General features: G+C 62.4%; 1 protein-coding gene across 9 annotated transcripts in view; it reads left to right on the forward strand.

Annotated features, from left to right (window-relative positions):
• The window catches only part of TP73 (tumor protein p73), a 59,736-nt gene that overhangs the window by 27,757 nt on the left and 11,943 nt on the right, over nucleotides 1-20,036 (forward strand). For all 9 annotated transcript variants that reach the window (XM_047791202.1, XM_047791203.1, XM_047791200.1 and 6 more), the window contains exon 4: nucleotides 11,873-12,115. In XM_047791202.1, coding sequence (XP_047647158.1) covers nucleotides 11,873-12,115 — 243 coding nt within the window. The remainder of the gene's footprint in view (nucleotides 1-11,872; nucleotides 12,116-20,036) is intronic.

Genomic DNA, 20,036 nt, shown 5'->3' on the forward strand with positions numbered 1-20,036 from the left:
ACAGATACGGGGACTGTGGTGTCACCTTTGTCCCAGAGTGAAGTGGATGTCGCCATGAAAGTCAGCCGAGGCTCAGGGGCTTTTGGGGAGGCAGAAGGCAATGGGGAGGCACAGGCCCTGCTCTGGGCCGTGGAGCAGCCACTCCCCACAGAGCCATGGGCCACTGGCCTGCCCTGGGGACCAGAAGAGGCCAAGTGCATCATCACCCGGCTTCCCCGTAAGTCAGGGAGGACCGGGGCCCATTTGTTCGTGGATCACTCGTGTCCAGAGCGGCTCTGATGGAGGGATGCCCTTCTCCGCCACGTGGGCTGGGCTGGGCCGGGCGATGTGTGAAAGTGTCTCACTTCTGTCCCATTGGTGACCTCACCGCTGCATGCAGGGAGGAAGCAGTGTGAACAGAGGGTTGAACTTGAGTTCTTGTGGTCACCTCTGCTTTGTGGTTGCTGGAGGGCGGGGCCTGGAAGGAAGCATGAAGCTGCAGATGGGGGGCAGGTTTCCGAGCCCTGGGGGTGGGGGGCTGGTTTCCAAGCCCTGGTTTTGATGTGGCTGCCTGCAGTAGCCGCGCAGCCCGGGAGGTCTTGGGTCTGTCCCCTGCCGTGGCCCTGGAGGCTCCCACCTCCTGTGGTCCTTCAGCTGGTGCCAGGGTGGGCTTGGCGCTGGGTCCACGCAGCTTCTCCCAGCCACTCCACTCCTCAAGGAGCAGGAAGGAGCTGAAGGTGCCCGAGGGGCTCTTCTCAGATGGGATGAACACTGAGACCACCAGAGCCGGTGGCCTGGCACTCTGCGATGCTTTCTGTCTGCTCCTCTTTGGGGCAGGTGTCTGGGGACCCACGCAGCCTGCTGCCAGGCCTGCTGTTTCACGTGCACCGGCTTCAGAGTCTCCAGAGGAGAAGGTGACATTGGCCACCACCAGCTCCCCTGTGCCTGCCTCGGTTCACGGGCTGGGGTCCGTCCGGGCTGCAGGATCACTGGAGGCTGGACCCCAGGCCACTACCCCTGTGGCCTGGCCCTTGAGGGGCAGGGCAGGTGGCAGGTGTGAGCTCTGAGCTCTGTGCTAGGGGAGGGCACGGGAGGAAGAGTGCTGGCATCTCTTGTGCAGACTGGAGCAGGGTCACACCTGTCCTTACAGACAGGAAAGTGCCGGGGCGGGGGAGGGGCAACCTCCAGGAGGGAAAAGCAGATCCCGAGCTCTGCTGAGCGCCTGCTGCATACCAGGGCCCAGGAGGGAGGAGGTGGAGCAGCCGGGCTGCAGTGCTGAGAGAAGACCACAGGGGGGCAGGGCGAGGCCAGGAGCCGGCTGGGGGCCCGGGATGGAGCGGGACCAGCAGCGGGGGCCTGGTGGGAGCAGGGGAGGTTTGGACCTAAGAGCCAGGGTGCAGGGAGTCAGCATGTATTCAGATGGGAAACTGAAGAAGTGGGTGGGACTTGGGATGAAAAGTAAGCATTTTGCTTTGACTGTGCTAGGTCTGAGACTTTGCACAGGTCGGGGCGGGGGAAGCACAGAGTTCCTGCAGCCACGTGATGCGGGGAAGGGAGTGGGTGTCCAGTTGGGCTTCGGACTGAGCAGGCTGTCTAAGAAGTGCCACCCGGTGGCTGAGACCTGAGGCTTCAGGGGGGATGGGGGGGAGGCAGTCAGAAGTGGGAGGGAGTTTGAAGGTGACCTTGGGAATAAGGGCAGGAGAGGAATTGAGGGAAACGTCCAGGGTTCCTGAGCCTCACGGATGGCGGGCACGGCGGAGTCTGCGCCACACTAGCTGGAGTGGCTGTTTGGACACTTGGGGGTGGGTGTCCAGGGTGCTGGGGAGTCTGGGCACAGAGAGGAATCAGACTGGGGCTGCATGGAGGGGAGTAGCTCTGATCTCCCCAAATCAGAGACAAGCAGACAGAGAGACTCCACGGAGGAGACAAGGGGCAGCGTCGGGGAGCGGGGGACACTGATGAGAGCTGGGTGCGGGTGAGGACAGAGAAGGGACGGGCCTTTGTAACTGTGGCTGGGACAGGACAGAGCTGGACTGGGAGGACGCAGGGGGGTCACTGGGCTGGGGCCGGGGCCACAGCCGCAGGCATCCTCACCCTGACCTGAGCTGCATGCGACAGAGCAAGGCTGGGGGAGGACTGGCCCTTTCCGAGATCCTAGAGTCTGATGTAGGGGGAGAGAGGGGTCGCCCCATCAGCCGGGGCCCCCTGCCCGGGCTTCTGCCTCTTCGCCAGGTTCCACGCTCAGCCCTGCAGCTCCCGTGCCTCTTGCATCCCACCTCCACGCGCCGTGCCCCCGTGGGGACATCCTGTCTCAGCTGACAGAGAGCCCACCTTCCTTCCTACGGCAGTGACTTTAACTCCGAAGCCAGAGGGTCCCCTGGCTGAGCGGCTTCTCTCTGCGCTCCGTCTCCCCCAGGCTCCTGCTCTTCTGCCCGGTGTCCTGCACTCGTCTGGCCCCTGGTCTGGGTCTGGAGCTCCCCCGCCCCCCAGTGCTGGCCCATCGGTGCACCCTTCACCTCCTGCCCCAGAACCCCCCTGGCTGGGCATCCCTCCCACCCCCACCCCGTGCCCCCGCTGGGCTGCTTTGTCTTCTCACTTCCTTTGTCTTCAGCCTGGAGCCTCTGCGCCCTCGCTCGCTGGTTCGCAGGTTTGTTTGTGTCTTGGCCCCCTTCGAGTTAAACTCCGGAGGGTACAGCAGAGGCGGGGGCTTCGAGCCCAACATTGTCGCTGGGACCAGGCGGGAGATGCGTGTGGCAGGGGTGGGCCGACTCCGCTGCCCAGAAGCTGGTCCTGGTCTGGGGCCTGGAGGTTGGGGCTGGGGTCGGCCCTGGGACCCTCGAGCCTCACCTGGATTGCGCCCTTCTCCCCCGGCAGCTCTCTCGTCCCTCGTGGACTGTCCTGCTGCTTCATCCACTTCGTCACCAGTTCTTTCCCGTGATTCACCCTGATGGTGGACCCTCGGTGTCTGGTGTCCTCAGCGTCTGGTGAGGGCCTGCTTAGCATATGCAGGATGGACAGACCTACAGAGGGATGGATGGATGAGGGAGGCCTGGGAGACGCGTGGCTCAGGCTCTGGCCTGCAGGCAGCGGGTGAGAGGGCTGCCGCTGCCCCAGGGGTGCTCAGGGAGAAGGGGAGCCAGCACCCCTCTTTCCTTCCAGGCTCTCAGACCCCAGCCCGTCTCCTGGGGGCTAAAAACAGTCTGTGTGTCCTGCCTGTGGGTCACCTGCCTGTTCACGGGCACAGGCCCAAGCTCCCAGACCCTGGCGGGACCCTGAGGAAGCCCTCGGTCCAGGCGAACCCTCACTGTCCCCGCAGCTCTGGCCTCAGGTCCTGTCTCCCTCGGCAGCCCAGCCGGGGCTTCTGGGGGCACGTTTCTCCGGTGCGAGGTGTGGAAAGTTCCACGTGGCCTGGCGAGGATTGGGCAAGGCTGGGAGCGGAGAGAGGGTGCATATTTTCAGGACAAGAGGGAGCCTTTTCCCCCGAGCACAAGTTGGATCTTGTTGGCATTTCCATCCGTTTAATCACAGACTCCGGGAGATACTGCGGGAAATGCCAGCAGGTTGGAGGTCTCGCTCCGAGCGGGACGGGGTATCGCCCAGCCGAAGCCCAGACTGCCTGTCAGTCACTCAGCCTGGGTGAGGTTGTACCCAAGCCCAGGCATGCCTGCGGGGGAAGATTGGGGCGTTTGAAGCTTTTCCTTCTCCAGTTTGGAGGGTCTGGTCTTGGTCTCCTCTGAGGGCAGGGAGCACAGGGACACTGGGGGTGGATCCCCAGAGGAGGGGGCGCCCGGCTGACCCTCCTGGCAGAGCCCTTGGAGATGGACCCCCGGGGCTCAAACCCAGGCTGGCAGTGGGGATAAATAGACACACTTCCGCCCCGCTCAGCAGCTCTCCTGGTGTGGGGAGCAGGAGGAGAGGGACATGCAGGAGAGGGGCCTTTGGTGGTGCTGGCCAGGGTGTGGGATGGGGGGGATCACTGCAGGAGGTGCCATCTGGGCCCAAGGTGTACAGGAAGGGGCCCTTGGGCAGAGGGCCCAGCAGAGGTGCAGGAGGAGGGGTCCTTCCTGGTGAGCCCTGCCCCCTAGCACCCCCCACCCCCCGATTTGGATCCATGCTCTGGTCTGTGAGGAAGGCACAGCCAGCCGCACTCATCACCCCTCTGGACCCCACGGCCCTGCTGTGGGGAGGCGGGAGTTCGGACCCCAGCCTCCTGATTCCCCATGCTGTGGTTCCCACTCCCCAGCCCGCTGGTGGGAGTGCACCCGACCCAGAAAGGGCAGATCTGTGGGCCAAGCTGCAGACCCTGGCTGGAGGGGGGAAGGGGGGAGCCAACCTGGCCAGGCTGCTGGAGGAGCGTGTCCTGAGCCCTGAGCCGGGCCTGGGAGCAAGAATGAGGCAGTGAGGGAGCGAGGAGGGAGCAGGGTGGGGAAAGACACCAGGGAGCTGGGGACAGGCAGGCAGCCAGCTCCCCCCCCCTCCCCCCCCCCCCCGCCCACCCCCGTCAAAGGTGCAGGAAGTGGGGGGAGTGGGTGTTGGGGGGATCCTCGTGCTGAGCCATTCTTGGTGTCAGGAATTTGGAGGAAGGATGGGGTAGGCAGCCAGGCCCCCCTTTCTGGGCCCTAGAGGGTCCCCAGTGTGATTCTTGCCAGGCCGGCAGAGGTCACAGACCAAGAAGAGCCTGGGGGTGGGGGACCCAGGCCAGCTGTGCCCAAGATGCTACTTCAACCTTGGGAAGAGCAGAGGGTCCAGGCTGTGAGACGCAGGACACGCCCAGCCAGGGCAGGGTGGCCGTGCGGCCTCTGCTGTGGGTTTTACAAATCATGAGAAGGAGGTCTCGTGTTGCTCAGCAGGTTAGGAACCCGACATAGTGTCTGTGAGGATGTGGGTTCCATCACGGACCTCGCTCAGTGGGTTAAGGACCACAAGCTGCACAGATGTGGCCGGAATCCAGCGTGGCTGTGGCCGTGGCTGTGGCCTCAGCTGCAGCTCTGATTTGCAGCTTCGATTCCACCCCTCACCTGGGAACTTCTATGTGCCACAGGTGCGGCTGTAAAAAGAAAAACACAGACAAACAAATAAAAACCAAAGGCACGAACAGGTAGTTTGGAGGTTTACAGCCGAGGGAAAAGGACATTCCCCCCCCACCCCCGCCCCACCCCCTTTGAAAAAAGAGAAACCTGATCCTGTCTGCCGGGACCTTAACGGTGGCCCCTCCCAGGCACAACCCAGGAAAATGCATCCAGGGACCCCTGGCTTCTCTAGATTCCTGCATTTCAGCCCCACCCTGGTCCCAGGGCTTGAACCAGGGCCAAAGGGGCGCCCTGCGACCCACCTGGCCACTATTCTCAGATCTCCGGGCCTCCCCTCCAGAGCGGAGTGGGCAGTGGCCAAGCTACAGTGCAAGACCACCTTAAAAATGCAGGGCTGGGACCAGCCAGTAGGGCCAGTGCCCTGGGATGGGCGGCCAGAGGTGGGGGAGGTGGGGGGTGGGGAAGCACTCCCTGGAGGCAGGACCAGGGCACTGTCCCAGGGGCTTCATCCCTGCCTGTCCAGAAGGGAATGGCTTTTTGTCAACTGTCCCCCTCTGCCTGCCCTCTGCCAGAAGTGGGGGGTCGTTTTGAAGAGCCAAAGGTAGCAGGTCCTCCCTCGCTTTGTCCCCCATGCTCCAGCCAACTTGGCTCCTGCGGGGACAGGGGCTCTCCATCAGCGAGCACTCCACGCCGCTTCTCTCTGAGATTTGCCGCACACGCTGAGTGTCCTCAAGGCTCTGATAAAATCTGCACGCGTGCCCTGGCACACCATTTGGGCACCAAAGAATGGACTGCTGGACAGCTCCCGTGTGAGCTGCAGGTGTCCTGGAAACTCAGTAGGGTCTTACCATAGAAATAGGAACAGGGGATGGGCCTGGAGCAAAGTTGGCTCAGCAGGAGTCAGGGCTTCTGTGCCACAGAGAAGTTTCTCTCTCCTGGCCCTGCTCCTTGGACAGTGGGGATTCTGGGCCCCTGATCATGCCAGTGGCCCCTGCTGCCATTGCCAGAGGACAGGCTCCCCTGGGCGTTTTCAGTTGTCCCTTCAGATCCTTCTAGGCCTGGAGGGAAGGGTGCACTCTGACCTGCCCGATCATTCTCTAAGTACCCCTGGGAGGGCGGGACAGGTTTTCAAGCGGTAAAAGCCTTAAAAGCATGAAAACTCCATTTCTGCCAGAAACGCGGAAGATGCAGGATGAGCGAGCTTATTAAAGAAGGAGCCAGACTGATGTCTCCACGATGGCCACCCAGGCGGTAGCTCCCAGGACGGTGGCCCCAGGACGCATGCCCACCTTGGCAGGTAGCGGGAGAGAGAGCCAGTGGGAACAATGGCAGACCCTTCTGTGCACTCCGTGTGCCAGATGCCATCCTCAACTTTTTAGTGTATTAGCTGCTGGACCTTCACAGAAGCCAGTGGTACCCGGAGGGAGTGGACTGTGTCGTCATGTCCTTTACTCTGCTGGGGGAAGCAGGAGAAGAAGCCGCAGAACACAGGCACGGGTGGAGAGAGCCCGGAAGGCTCCAGGGAGGAGGTGAGCCTTGAGAGGTTGTGCAGGAGGAGGAGGAGGCATGGGGCGGCTGTGAATACAGCATGAGCAAAGGCCCTGTGGTAGGCACCTGCCATGTCCAAAGATGGCTGGAACCGGGGCTCCCTGGGAGCCGTTATCGCCGCCCAAAAAGGCGGCCATCCCGTCTTTCAACCCTTGAGTCCTTGTGGTTGTGAGGGATGCTTCCTGAATCAGTGTTTGGTGGAGTCCCGTCCGCCGGCTGAGGCGGCCTGACACCGCGAGCCTTGGGGTTATAGCCAGAGTCATATTCAGTTTTACTGACCAGTTTTTCTGTTATCACGTTGACGTAAAAAAGTTTTCCTCAGAGACTACTGCCTGTGGTCGGGACATGTGCATTTGCGCCGGGACTTGGGTTCTTTCCCTGTCTGATCTTAACACCCTGGAGTCTCTGCTAAAGGTGGGTGTGGGAGTTCCCATCGTGGCGCAGTGGTTAACGAATCCGACTAGGAACCATGAGGTTGCGGGTTCGATCCCTGGCCTTGCTCAGTGGGTTAAGGATCCAGCGTTGCCGTGAGCTGTGGTGTGGGTCGCAAATGCAGCTCTGATCCCGCGTTGCTGTGGCTGTGGTGTAGGCCAGTGGCTGCAGCTCCAATTCGACCCCTAGCCTGGGAACCTCCATATGCCACGGGAGCGGCTCAAGAAAAAGGCAAAAAGAAAAAAAAAAGGTGATTGTAGAAGCAGGAAAGCGACACATGAGGGGGGAAAGGGGACACAGACTCTAAATGGCAATTGGTTTCCCACGTATATCTCAAAAAAAAAAATCATTTGAGAATGCTTTACACGTTCTAAATAGATAAACACATAAAACAGGATCCTTACGAAACCGCCAAATCCAGCTCGCAGTGAAAGACGGGCCCAGCACAGCAGGAAGAGCCCGGCTCCTGGAGGTCGGGATGGTGGGGGTGGGGGGCGCAGAGGATGCCCTGTGGGGGAACACCTCCCCGCCCGCACTGGGCGGTGGCCTGGCCCCTGGGGCACTGGCAGGGAGGCTGGTCCATGCATGGTGGCCACTCCCACTGGGGTCTTGGGCCCTAAAGTACCCAGAGCAGGAGCGGGCCCGGGGGGGGGGGGGTGGGGGGGGGGCCTGTGTGATTTCGGGTCTACTTGTGACTTCAACCCAGAGGTTCTGCGAGTCCAGTCTGGTGCTTATATATGCCTGGCAAGGGCCCAGCAGATCTGCAGAAACTGGAGAGGAGGCCCCTGAGGCTGGGGGCTGGGGACATGGTGGCAAGGGGCGGGGGGGTGGGATCTAACCCTAACCCCACCCAAGGCTGTCCCTTTTGGACCTCTCCCGGCGGCTGCCCGGGAAGCACCCTCCCTTCCTGGAGGGAGCAGGACGTCCATCGAGGGGGCAGCCCCCAGCAGTTCCTGCCCAAGAAACACTGACCCCGGGAGCAAACCTGGCTGTCCCGTGATGCTGGCGGGTGAACCCAGGCGCTCAGTGCAGACAGCACAGCCCTGACCCCTCGGCCTGGGTCCAGCATCCTGCTGCGAGCGGAGAGCCTCAGCCTCCTAATTTGGTGAGGGGCTGCCTGGTCCTGCGGGGAGGGAGGGGCTCTGCACTGAGGTTCAGCTTGGCTGAACCAACAACCCCCCCCTTCCCCCCCCCCCCCCGCCTCAGAGCTCCCACCCCCACCCAACAGGCCTGGTGCTTGGGAGGCCACCCGCTGGCTCCCGGCTCCTGCTCCCTCGCGCCTTGCTTGGGTCGGGCCCAGGAGGAGCCCTGCGCGCATGTAGGCGCTTGTGGGCCGCCGCGGGCCGGGCGTGTCCCCATCAGCCCACTCTGCTGGGAGTTCTTACTGAAAAGAAAACAAACCAAAAAAGTCTGGGTTTTGCCCGAGTTGCTCCCTGCTGCCAAGCGGGTCTCGGCTCCGGAGAACCGCCCACCCCTGGCGGTTTCGGGCTCTGGTGCAGCCGGGGCCTCAGGTATGAGGTGGCCTCCCCTGGGGTCCAGGAGGCCCGGTTTAGCAGCTGGGGCTGGGGGTGGGGTGGCCCCCAGCAGAGCTCCCCGCTGGGTTGGGAAGGAACTGCAAAGCTTCCTGTGGGCAGGAAGAAAGGGCCTCTCAGGACAAGGAGGCAGAGCTTCCAAAGCCGCAGGGAAGCCCCTGGGGAACCATCTCCGCGTCTCTAGGAGGTGCGGGTGGCAGGGGCGTGGGGGGAGCATCCCGGACAGGTCCAGCAGGACAGGACGAGCAGGGCCCAGCCCAGGGCCGCCCTCATCAGACTCAGGGAGGGGGCATCCCTGGCCCCTGGACCACTTGTGGCCCCTGAGCTCCACAGGAGAGGAGGGGGAAGCGGGACCCTTACTGGACGGGGTACCACAGGACGTGAGTTCAGAGTCGGCCGTTTGTTTGTCGGGCTCTCATCGGGATTCCCGCGCGGCTTTGCGGCTGCTGGGCGTGGAGATGCTATCAGCCCAGCTCCTTTTGGTTCAATGACTAATTCCCTGGCACCCGCCTCGATCGGTGAAGAATGTGGACAAGTTAAAATCTGAACACCGTTGTTGTGGGGCTGCCTCCTGCTTCTCCTCCACTGGGAGTCAGGGGCTGTTTGCCCCCCTGGCCAGGGTGGCCTCCTGTTGGGGATGGAGCAGGGAGGTCAGACCCGAAAGCCTGGGCCGGGCTGTCCTTGCTGGGGACACGTCTGAGGCCGGGATGAGGAAGGCTTCCTGTAGCCCTCTGAGCAGAGGGCTCTGCTCATCGCCTGGAAGAGAGAGGTTATCTCTGGAAAGTGGGTGGGCAGGCTGGGACCCCTCCCTGACCAGGACCCATGAGGCTCAGCCTCCTGCCTGAGTGGAGGGGCAGGTTCACGTCTTTTCTCCGTTCCTGGGCATCCTTCTGGTGGGGAGGGAGGTGTCCTGCTGCCCCATCCAGCTATTCATCTATCCATCTTTCCATCCATCCATCCATCCCTCTTCATCTGTCCAGCCACCTGCTATCACCCATCCATCCACCAGCCATCCATCTAATATCTATCCATCGATCCAGCCATCCACCATCCATGAGTCCACCATCCATCCATCCATCCACCTTCTGTCATCCATCCACTGTCCATCCATCCATCCATCCATCCATCCATCCATCCATCCATCCTTCCACACATCCATATGTCCATTCATCCCTGTGCCCGCTAGCCGGCTCCTTCAACAAACCTGTTGAGTAACCACTCTGCAATAAGAAACACCCTACCCCCCAAAGGCGTGCTAACAACAACAATAACAATAGCAATGATTGCAGCTGCAAGTCTCTCGTTGGCTTCTGATGAAGGGTCCTGTCCAGTGCCTGCGTCCAGTAGAAATAGGTCTTGCACAAGTAACTTTGCAAGCTCCATATGTACCTTTGCATTTTTAGCCATGCTAAAAACAGCGAAAAGAAACAGGGGAAGGAGTTCAGCCATTTATTTTACTAATCCCAAACCATGCTCACTTCAGCGTGTGATCAATGTGAAATCGTGAGCAAGAGCTTTTATTTTATAGTCTTTTCATTGGGAGAGTGATATTCCCTGGCACAGACCCTGCAGACTGTTTACCCGCCTGCCAGGGGGGCAGTGAGCGCCCTTCATTTCACAGGTGAAGGCACAGGGGGTCAGGAAGGCTGTGCCTCCCTGCCCTGGCCCACCTAGGTCTGCCCTGTGGGGTCCCTGTGTCACTGGTGGTCGGAGCCCCGGTTTATAGTGGGGGCATGGCTATGGAGGCTTAAATAGAAAAGCCTCCAGAGAACCTGAGGGATCTGTCCAGTGGCGGCTTCGGCCAGGGCCTCGTGCCAGCGTCCTGTCAGCTTCACCAGTCTGGATGCCCTGACGACGGGGAGGGCATGGGTCAGGCCTGTCAGCTCAGCCCCTGTGCTGGCCTGGTCCTCACTGGGTGGCTGCTGGCTGGCACATTCAAGAAAAGCACCTGCCTGCCGAGAGGCATGACACGGCGGGGGGCGGGGGTGCAGTGGCTTTGTCACCTGTCACCTATCACCTCCCTCCCATTCATCAGCTGTCCAGGCGGGGAGGGGCCTGGGGCCTCAGCGACGTGGACACAGGGAATGTGAGGCTGGCGAGCGGAAGGGGGCGCCCCACTCTCCTGATGGAAAAAACACGTGGGTGCAGAGAGAGGGCCGGACACCTGGGTCACCCCGCAGCACGGGTCTCCTGACCATCCAAGGGGCATGCTCGTTTTTTTAATTTGGAGGCGGTGGGGACAGTGCCGTGAAAGGGACCTTCTCCCCGCTGCCCCACCTCAGGGACTCGGGGCCCTCTGCCCACCAGCCGGAGGTCCCCCCATTCAGGGTCCCCCTGGGTTTTCATCCTCACCCCTTGCCTCAGTCTCCTCATCTGCAAATCGGGGGAAATAGCGCCCCCCTCGGGCCGTGAGCATAAGCAGCCCCTCGGAGGCCTGCTGGCTCCGACCTGTTTGCAGTTGGAGCAGGTCTGGCCCCTGTCAGCCACTGTGTACCCTCCAAACTGCCTCCTGCTTGAAGCCTCTGAACGGGGAGGGGGGTCCTCCCTGCCAGCCCTCCCTCCGGTTGGCATCTGATGTGCCAACCCCTCACAGGCAGGGGTTGATCCATCCCGGTCAGGACCCCACAGAGGGTGACAGGGGAACCACCCGCGCTGCGAGACTAGGAATTCCTGTTCCGTGGGGGTGGGGGTGGGGCCCGGGAAGGGGGTGGGCTGCCAGTGCCCTGGGATGGTCAGAGGGGTGGACCGGGCAGAACCTGCCAGCAGGAGCTGCAGGGGTGGGGGACAGTCAGATGTGGCTGGGAGGAGGCAGCCAACTCAGAGGTCCTTCGAAGTGGCTGTTGGCTCAGGCGCTGTCCCACAGCTGGACCCGGGGTGACACCTGGTGCCCCAGAGCCTCTCAGGCACCCCCTGTACCAGAACCTGGGGTGTGCCCACCCTGCTGCCCGCCCTAGCCCCTCTCCCATGGCCTGCTGGGCGGGGTCTCCCCACTTTGAGCTGTCAGGTGGGGCCAGGGGTGGCCAGAGTTGAGAATGTCTGGGCCAGGGGCTGCCCCCAGAGCCTGCGAGGGCGTTGGGGTGGGGAGCAGCACCCACCGGCATCGCCCCTCCACGTTTGCTCCGTGGAGCCCCGGAAACCTGGCTCCCGGGAGGCTGATGGAGAAGGGAGGCGAGGTGAATATGTCAGTTTATCCCAACACAAGTAGTGACCTGCCGGTGGGGGGGCAAGAAGGAAATATTTGGGATGACTGAGCCGCTGGCCCTTTAAGGCTCCTGTAACAGGACACCTCCCGGACCGACGGCTTCCACTCTCCAGCCTGACTGTGTGCCCCCCTCCTCCCCTTCCCGCCAGTCCCAGTTCAATTTGCTGAGCAGTACCATGGACCAGATGAGCAGCCGCGCGGCCCCGGCCAGCCCCTACACCCCAGAGCACGCCGCCAGCGTGCCCACCCACTCGCCCTACGCGCAGCCCAGCTCCACCTTCGACACCATGTCCCCGGCGCCCGTCATCCCCTCCAACACCGACTACCCCGGCCCCCACCACTTCGAGGTGACCTTCCAGCAGTCGAGCACGGCCAAGTCGGCCACCTGGACGGTGAGTTGCGTCCCCTGTGCGCGCCGGGTGGGGAGGGGGGTGCGTCCTGAGCATCGAGGGAGGGCCAGGCGCACCCTGTGGGCTCAGGGTTCCCACCTGGCCGGGAGGAGCATAGGGCGGGAGGCGGGTCTCAGGGCTGGGCAGTCTGGGCATGCCCAGCCCTCGGACGAGGGGCCAGAGTGGGCCAGCCTGCCTCAGGGCCCCAGAGGATGGATGTGGTCCAGGGGCAGGCCATTCTCATCAAGGGTGTCCGGCCGGCGTCCCTGAGCTCGGGTGGGGGTGCTGGTTTGAATCCTGTCCTGGCTGGGCAGGAGGCTTGCCGTTCTGACGCCTGGGTCCACAGAGGCTGCCTCCTCCAGGCAGTGCCAGGCTGGCAGGGAGCATCTGTCGTAGACGTGTTTGGGCTTTGCCCATTCGGTCTCGGAGTTGTCATCTCCAAGTGTGATGTGAGGCAGGACTCAGGGGTGGAGCCACAGCGCTGCTGACCCCAGACCCCAGGCCCTGCCACCATGCCCTCCGGATCATCCTGCCCCACCCCCCGACCCCCATCAGGATCTGGCCAACACTGATAACACCCCCACGCCCTCGGCTGGTCCCTAGAGCTGTGAATTGCGCTAAGCTCTTTGAGTTTATGCTAACTCTTGAAACTGACAGCAACCCATTAGGTAGAATCTAGTGTCCCATTTTGCAGGGCAGGACACCAAGGCGGGGAGGGGGAGCTTGCTTAGTTTTGCAGGGAGCGAGTGGGAGTCCTGGCATGGGGACCTGGTGGCCTGGTTCCCACAGCTATGTTCCCAACCACTGAACCACACTGTCTGTGCTGCAGCTGGCAGCAGAAGGGGCGGTCTGAGGTCACGCTGGGGTGGAGCTGTCGGACCCCAAGACCCCCAGATACACTGCCTGCTCGCCTCTGTGTGTGGTGCACACAGGGCATTGGGCAGGACGGACCCCAAGGACCCTCCAGGTCTCCTTCCCGCCCCACCCCCAGGAGGGGGCGAGTGAGCCTGGCCCTGGTGTGCACCCTGTGGACACCAGGTGGGTGCCAGCCAAGGAGCCACATCCCCTTCTGCGGGCACGGCAGCTCCGTGCTCAGTCCCAGCCCCTGGAAAAGGATCCTGGGGCAGAAGAGTCCCTGTAGAGTGGTGGATTTCTCTCCCTGGGAGCACCAAGCAGGTGACTCCGAGGTTCTGCCCCTTTAAGAACTGGTTCCTGCTGTCCCCACTGCCCTGCTGGCCAGACTGTGGTTTTCCCACACTCCTGGGAGCTCGGGAGGGGCAGAGCTACAGGAGGCAGCCTGGTCAGTCTCTGACAGGGCCAGGCCGTGGTCCTCTACAGCTGTCTCGGGTTCCCGTTGAGCTGTGGGCTCCCCCAGCTGCTGACCCATCGCCGAGTCCAGGCTCAGACTGACCGCAGAGCTTCCAGGGGCCGGGGGGGGGGGGGCGGCACCTGGTCCAGTCGGTGGCTGGACCTCTTCATTTCGGAATTTTTACTCTGTCACTCCTTATTGCTGGCAGTGGTGAGGCTTCCCTGAGGTGGTGCCTCTGGCACACGGGGCTGAGCATAGCAGGTGCTGATGCCTCCCTGTTATTTTCTTGGCTGATGGGGCTGCGTGGGGGGTGTGGAGCCTGGTCCTCCTGGACAAGGCCATTCAGCTGAAGCTGCACCGGCTGGGGGCTCTTGATTGTCCTGCTCCCTACACCCCTGCTTTGAGGTCAGGCCCTTGAGCCATCCCCATGCTTGCACACCTCTAGTGACAGGAGGCTCACTACCACTCCTCTTCCAAGTTCCCACCTGCTCCCTAAGCCCTTTCTCTCTCCTTTAAGGGGGAGGGTCCTGGCCACTCCTCCCTTGACAATATTCGGGGCCTGAGCTGCTGGTCCCCTAGGAGTCCTGGTGGGCGGCTTGTGGGGGTCCTGGCTCCTTCCTCTCCATTGGCTAAAGATGCTGGTGGTCTCTACAGTGTTGGGGGTGGAGCTTGGGGCACCTCGGTCTGAGCTGGACCTCAGGGAGGGACGGAGCTGCCTCTCTGGGCTCTGCCACCATCCTGGTTGCCTCCCCGACCCCTGCCAGGTGTGTGGCCTCGGGGCCCTCAGGGCTGGGGGGGCTCGTGGTTTGGTCACGGTTGCGCCAACCCTAAGTGGCCCCAGGGGGTGTCTGTCCAGGGTGGAGGCAGCCCAGCCAGCCACACATGCCCAGCGGTCCCGCCTCCAAGCTCTGGCCCTTCTCACCCCCCTGCCCTCCCTCCCCGCCTGCCCCCTCCCCTCCCCCAGGTTCTGGAGCTGAGCTGAGGATGCTGATGCCTCTGCTGGGCCCACAGATCCCCCTCCCCGGCCTTGGCAGTGCGGGGGTGGAGCAGGACAAACACTGATAATGAGATTTTGGCACCTGGCTCTGGAAGCTGACCCCATCCCCGCAGGCTCCCTTCTGGGCCCGGGGAGGGGGCGAGTAGGTGGCTGGCTCACAGTGAGGTTGGGGACCACCGGGCACCCTGCCTGCTCGCAGCTCTGGGGGCCTGGCTGAGCGGGTGCTGCCCAGACTTGCCTCCACGCCGTGCATGTGCGGGCCCCCTACGCTGGCCGGCTGGTAACTGATAGATAATTCATATTTTTCTCAAGTGCAATTCCAAATCGACTGCTGCCTTCACTCCTCTCTCTGCTCAGGAAAAACACCCTCCCCAGCCCCCGGGCGACTGCAGCTCTTAATAGGGTCTTTGGCTTCTGCCTGGCCAGGCCCCTCCGGGTCACGGCCCCCACCCCCACCCCGGCTTCCTCTGCCCTGACCTGCATTCCCCCATCGGCACTCACGCCTGGGTGCAAAGGGGGCCCGGAGCCCTCAGCTCACAGGCCTGTGTGTGCACAGACACACCCCTGCAGACCCACTCACGTGAACACGAGTGCAGACATGCACGGCGCACTCCTACACACACAGAGACACACACGTGTGTGAGCACATGTGCAGACTTGCACACACACGCGTGCAGGGCCCTCCTGGTCGCTGCCCAGGGTTCTGACAGCCCCTCCCCCACCTCAGACGCCAAGAGGAGGTAGGTGGCAGGTGACCGAGCAGCCAGATGGGGACCTGGGCTCTTCCTGAGACTGACCACGAGGACCAGGGACAGGACAAGGGGGAGTGTGGCCGGCGGGGTTGCTGCACGGCGCGCGGGGCTGCAAAGCTCCACGAAGGTCAGCTGCTTGTAAGCGTCCTGGCTGAGGCGTGCCCGTTTTGGGGCCCGCCTGGTCTTCAGAGAGAGACCCATACTAGGAGGGGTCGTGGTTGTGAGCGAGGTCCCACGCCCTCGGGCCTGAGGCTCTTTGGGCTGGTGAGGGGGGGCGGGCCTTTGTCCCAGTTCCACACCACCCCCTCGGGGGGCACGGCGGGGTCAGCCTCTGGGTCCTGATGGCCACTCCCATCCTGGACACCCCCACCGGTTGGCAGTGTGGGGACAGCTAGGGGCAGGAGCCCCGAGGAGCAGAGAGGAGCTGCCCCATGTGCGGGCATTTAGATGCCATCCACCAGCCCAGCCCAGCCTCTTCCTGCACCCAGGCTGAGCCCTGCCAGGGAAGGGGAGGAGGCTCCGAGGTCAGGCCGGCAGGCAGTGTGGTTGGAGCTCTGGCCCAGCCTGGCATCCGTGGGCACCTCGGACAGGCTGAGTGGCACTGCCAAGTGCCGGCAGAACAGGCAGCCGTGGAGCAAGACAGTGTGCATATGCGCAGGTGCGAGGGCACGGCTGGTCCTTGGGGGACCTGGACACCCTCTTGAATGACCCCCAGCTGCCCCCAGACCATCCTCTGTCCTGGGGGTGTGCTGGCCCACAGGGAGTGAGTGGCACCTCTCCCACCCCCCGGGGCGGGGGAGACACGTGGAAGGGGGGCGGGAATCACAAAGGCTCCACATGCGATTCCTGGGCAGAAGGTGGCTGAGTCAACACTAATGGATTCGGGAGAAAACTTTCCAGCCCCTCGGAGGTTTGCAAGCAGGAAAATAATAGCGGAGGTGTCCCAACACGATCGCGGTATCAATTGCGTTATCCTAAAAGTTTATGGAATGCATAAGGGGAATTAATACCTTTTCCTGGCACCAGGAGCAATTATATGTATTTGAAGCCGAGGAAAGCACTCTAACAGTGTTTACTGTGGAGCCGAACCGAGGATTATTAAAGGGGCAGCAGGCGTGCCAGGGGGAAGCTGCAGCGAGTGCTCGCCTGGCACGGAGCTCTGCCGGGCAGGGACCGGCGGCCCCAGAGACCAGGGCCACCTCTTCTCTCTGCATTGCCTCAAGTAGCCAGGGTGCCCCATGCCTGGAGGTCACAGAACTTGGCAGCCCTGAGAGGGGCCCTGAGTCCCTGCAGTTCAGGGTGTTTCTGCGGAAGCCCCTGCTCCCACCCCCGTGGCCCTGGAAGGGGAAAGGCGGGAGACCCCCTGGGGACAGGAGTCCAGCCCACCAGTGTGCGGCCAGGGGTGGAGCAGAATCTCTGTGGTCTGGGACTTGTTTCCGAGTTGGACAGAGCCCCGAGGCTCCTGGGCATCTGGTTAGTTAGGGCACAGACCGTGCCGCTGGTGAGGCCTGGCCTGAGCGCTCTTGTTACGCCCATCTTATGGATAAGGAGACCGAGGCTCAGGAGGGCAGGTCCCTTCTCAAGGTCACCTGTCAGCAGAGGGTGGAGCCTCTGCACCACTGTGGACGCACAAAGAAGCAGCCTCCTCCCAGCTCTGAGGGGCAGATCTGGGTCCCCAGGACCCAGTGGAAAGGGGTGCTGAGCCGTCAGAGGTCCAGGGCCTGCCCCAGGCAGGGAGCACCGGCCCCAAGGAAACTTCGATTGCTGTTTGTCAGTGAGTGAGCCACAGCTGCCACCAGGCGGGGAGGCGTCTGTGCCCCCCACCCTTCCCCCACCCTTCCCTTTTCCTGCCTTCCTTTTTTGTTTTTTTGTTTTTGTCTTTCTCTCTTTTTTTTTAGGGCCGCTCCCGTGGCATATGGAGGTTCCCAGGCTAGGGGTCCAATCGGAGCTGTAGCCACTGGCCTATGCCACAGCCACAGCGACACTGGATCCGAGCCGCATCTGCGACCTACACCACAGCTCATGGGAACACCGGATCCTTAACCCACCAAGTGAGGCCAGGGATCGAACCTGCGTCCTCATGGATGCCAGTCAGTTTTGTTAACTGCTGAGCCGAGCCTGGAACTCCCCTGCCTGCTTTTTATTGACAAGTTAAAGTTGCTCGAGAACATTTTATGATCAGGATGTGATCAGGGCTGAGCAGGCTCAAAGGTAAAAAGCAGCTACAGGCCAGAAGGTCCGGGAGTCAGGGGAGCTGGGCTGGGGACCGGCCCTCCCCCCTCTTCCCACAGCTCAGCCAGGACCTGTGCCCACCCTCCTCCCGGTCTCTTAACCCCCTTTAGATGGGAAAGGGGGCAAAGGGGAGGTTCCCCCCATGGGCTCCTTCTAGAGCCGGTGCTACAGCCATGGGTCCCAAAGTTCCCCAACCCTTGGCCAAAGGGAGCTCTGGGTGGGGGTCGTGGTGCTGATGTGGGGGCAGCCGAGGGCAGCCCGGGATCAGATGCCAAGAAGCCAACATTCTCTCCACCCCAGAGGCTTCACTGGAGTTTTACAGGTTTCAATGAAAACTTTGACCTCAGCCAGGCTGTGATGCGAGCAGCACACACATGTCCAGGGCATGCAGGTGCCCGGCTTCTCTCCTGCTGGCGAGGGGACAGTTTATTGGGTGAAGAGACCTGCTGATTCCTAGCTAGAGGCTGTTGCTTTGACTGTGGTCCTGACCTGGGGACTTAGCTGCAGGTGCCCTGGCAGGGAGGCTGTGGGCAGGAGGCCCCCATCCTCAGGCTCCCACTGGAGCTGATGGGCCAGCCCTCCAGAGCAGCCACCATGAGCATCTGCCCAGCTGCGGCCACAGCCCAGCCTCCTGCAGCGGGCCCAGCCCCAGCCCGACCCCCAGGCCACCCAGAAGCTGTGGGCACAGGGGGAAGAGCTGGCCCGCAGTGGGCCAGCCACAGGGCCCACAGTCAGAGGCCCCTGCACTGTCCTGTGGGTGGAAGGTGCCCATTGAGCCTTGCGGTCCCCTTGCTGACCAGGCCTCTCCAGTTCAGAAGGCTACAAGTGGGGTGGAGGTGAGTGTCACAGAGCTCCCCTCCCCCCAGCATTCAGGGGAGCCCTCCCTGCAGTACCAGAGCTGGGCTGGTGGCTGGCCTCCCCTCCCCTTTGCCTCTGAGCGAGGTCTTACGGGGCCAGGTCAAGCCTGGTGGTGACAAAGGGACCCAGAGATGGAGCTCAGGGCTCCCAGGGCTGCTCCACCCCGATTTGGCTGGCAGCTTTTTTTTTTTTTTTTTTTTTTTGTCTTTTGTCTTTTGTCCTTTTCTAGGGCTGCACCAGTGGCATATGGCGGTTCCCAGGCTAAGGGTCTAATCAGAGCCGTAACCGCCGGCCTACACCACAGCCACACCAATGCCAGATCCGAGCCACATCTGTGACCTACACCACAGCTCACGGCAACGCCGGATCCCTAACCCACTGAGCAGGCCAGGGATCAAACCTGTAACCTCATGGTTCCTAGTCGGATTCATTTTCTCTGTGCCACAATGGGAACTCCCCTAGCAGCTTTTGGAAGCAGAGCTCTGGGTCACTAAAACGGTGACAGTGTGTGGCCTTGAGGGCAAGGTCACGTGTGAGTGGACCAGTCCGGAGGCGGCATCAGTATACGGTGGCCGTGGGAGCCTGGACAAGTGAGCAGGGTGACCGCACCCACTCATGGGGCCCCCGGCCTCGACTCTAGCAGAGGTGGCCTCCCTGGACCCACTTGGCCCATCCCCTCCCCTCTGGGCCCACCCATCTCCTGTTGGCCAGGCTCGGGGTGGGCCCTCTGCTCCTGACCCGCTGGCCACACTGGGCCTTCGCTCTGAATAGCAGGCCCAGTGTCCACTGGCTCTTTTCCTGGGTTAGCTCAGCGCATGCCTGCTGCCCACCACACCCAGGACAGAAGCCCATGGAGGCATCCTCGGCCAGCCTGCAGTCTTGAGTGGGACTCGGGGTGCAGCTGAGAGGGGTGTACTCCCCTGCTGTGTCCCCCAGCCTCAGGTCCCCCCTCTCTCCAGGGAGCAGCTTCCGGGCCACAGCCTCTGGGGACACTCCTGGAGAGCAGTCAGGGTCTTCCAGCACCTGCAAAGCCTGTTTCCACCTCCAGTTCCTCTGGGCTCCTTGGTGAGGGGATCCTGGGTCATCCAGCCTGTGCGGGGGTGTCAGCAGATGCAGCTGCCCCCTTCCAGCCAGGAGCCCCCGAGGGACCATGCAGCTGCCTTTATCGGGCATGTCCGCAGCCTGGCCCTGGCTGTGCCCCCAGGCATCCAGGACCTCCCAGAGCCTCCGACCACCAGGCCAGTGGCCAAGGTGTGGTGTGTGTTGGCCGTGGGCTTCTGTGTGCGTGGACCTTCCCTGCCTTCTGAACTTGGGTGCTCTGAAGCAGGCTGGCACCCCGCCCCCTCTCCATCTGTCATCTGTCAGGGTCCCCAGCCCCTGTCCTCTGTGAGCAGAAGACTATGGCAAGGGAGCTGTGCCAGTGAAGCGCTAGGGGCTGTCAGAAGGTGTGTAGCTGAGTGTCCCTGTGGCCGTGTCACCCAGGAGTGCCCCCCACCTGCAAGGAGGAAGGGGGTGATAGCCGGGGCTTCCTGGGAGATTTGGAGATGACCTGGGACGCACAGAGCTCCTTGCCAGTGCTCTGTGGATCCTCTGTGGGAGCTTTTCCAGGGTGAGTGAGGGTCCGTGGCCTGTGGGAGGCCCCAAAGGGTCCGTAACCCCAGGGAGGAGAGAAACGCAGCTGTGAGCACCCGCGCACATGTGCATGCATGTGCACACACACTCACACGTGCATGCACGCACAGAAAGCAGATAAAAGTGGCTATGAAAAAAATCATT

Source organism: Phacochoerus africanus, chromosome 8, assembly GCF_016906955.1.
Source record: "Phacochoerus africanus isolate WHEZ1 chromosome 8, ROS_Pafr_v1, whole genome shotgun sequence".
NCBI classification, from domain to species: domain Eukaryota; kingdom Metazoa; phylum Chordata; class Mammalia; order Artiodactyla; family Suidae; genus Phacochoerus; species Phacochoerus africanus.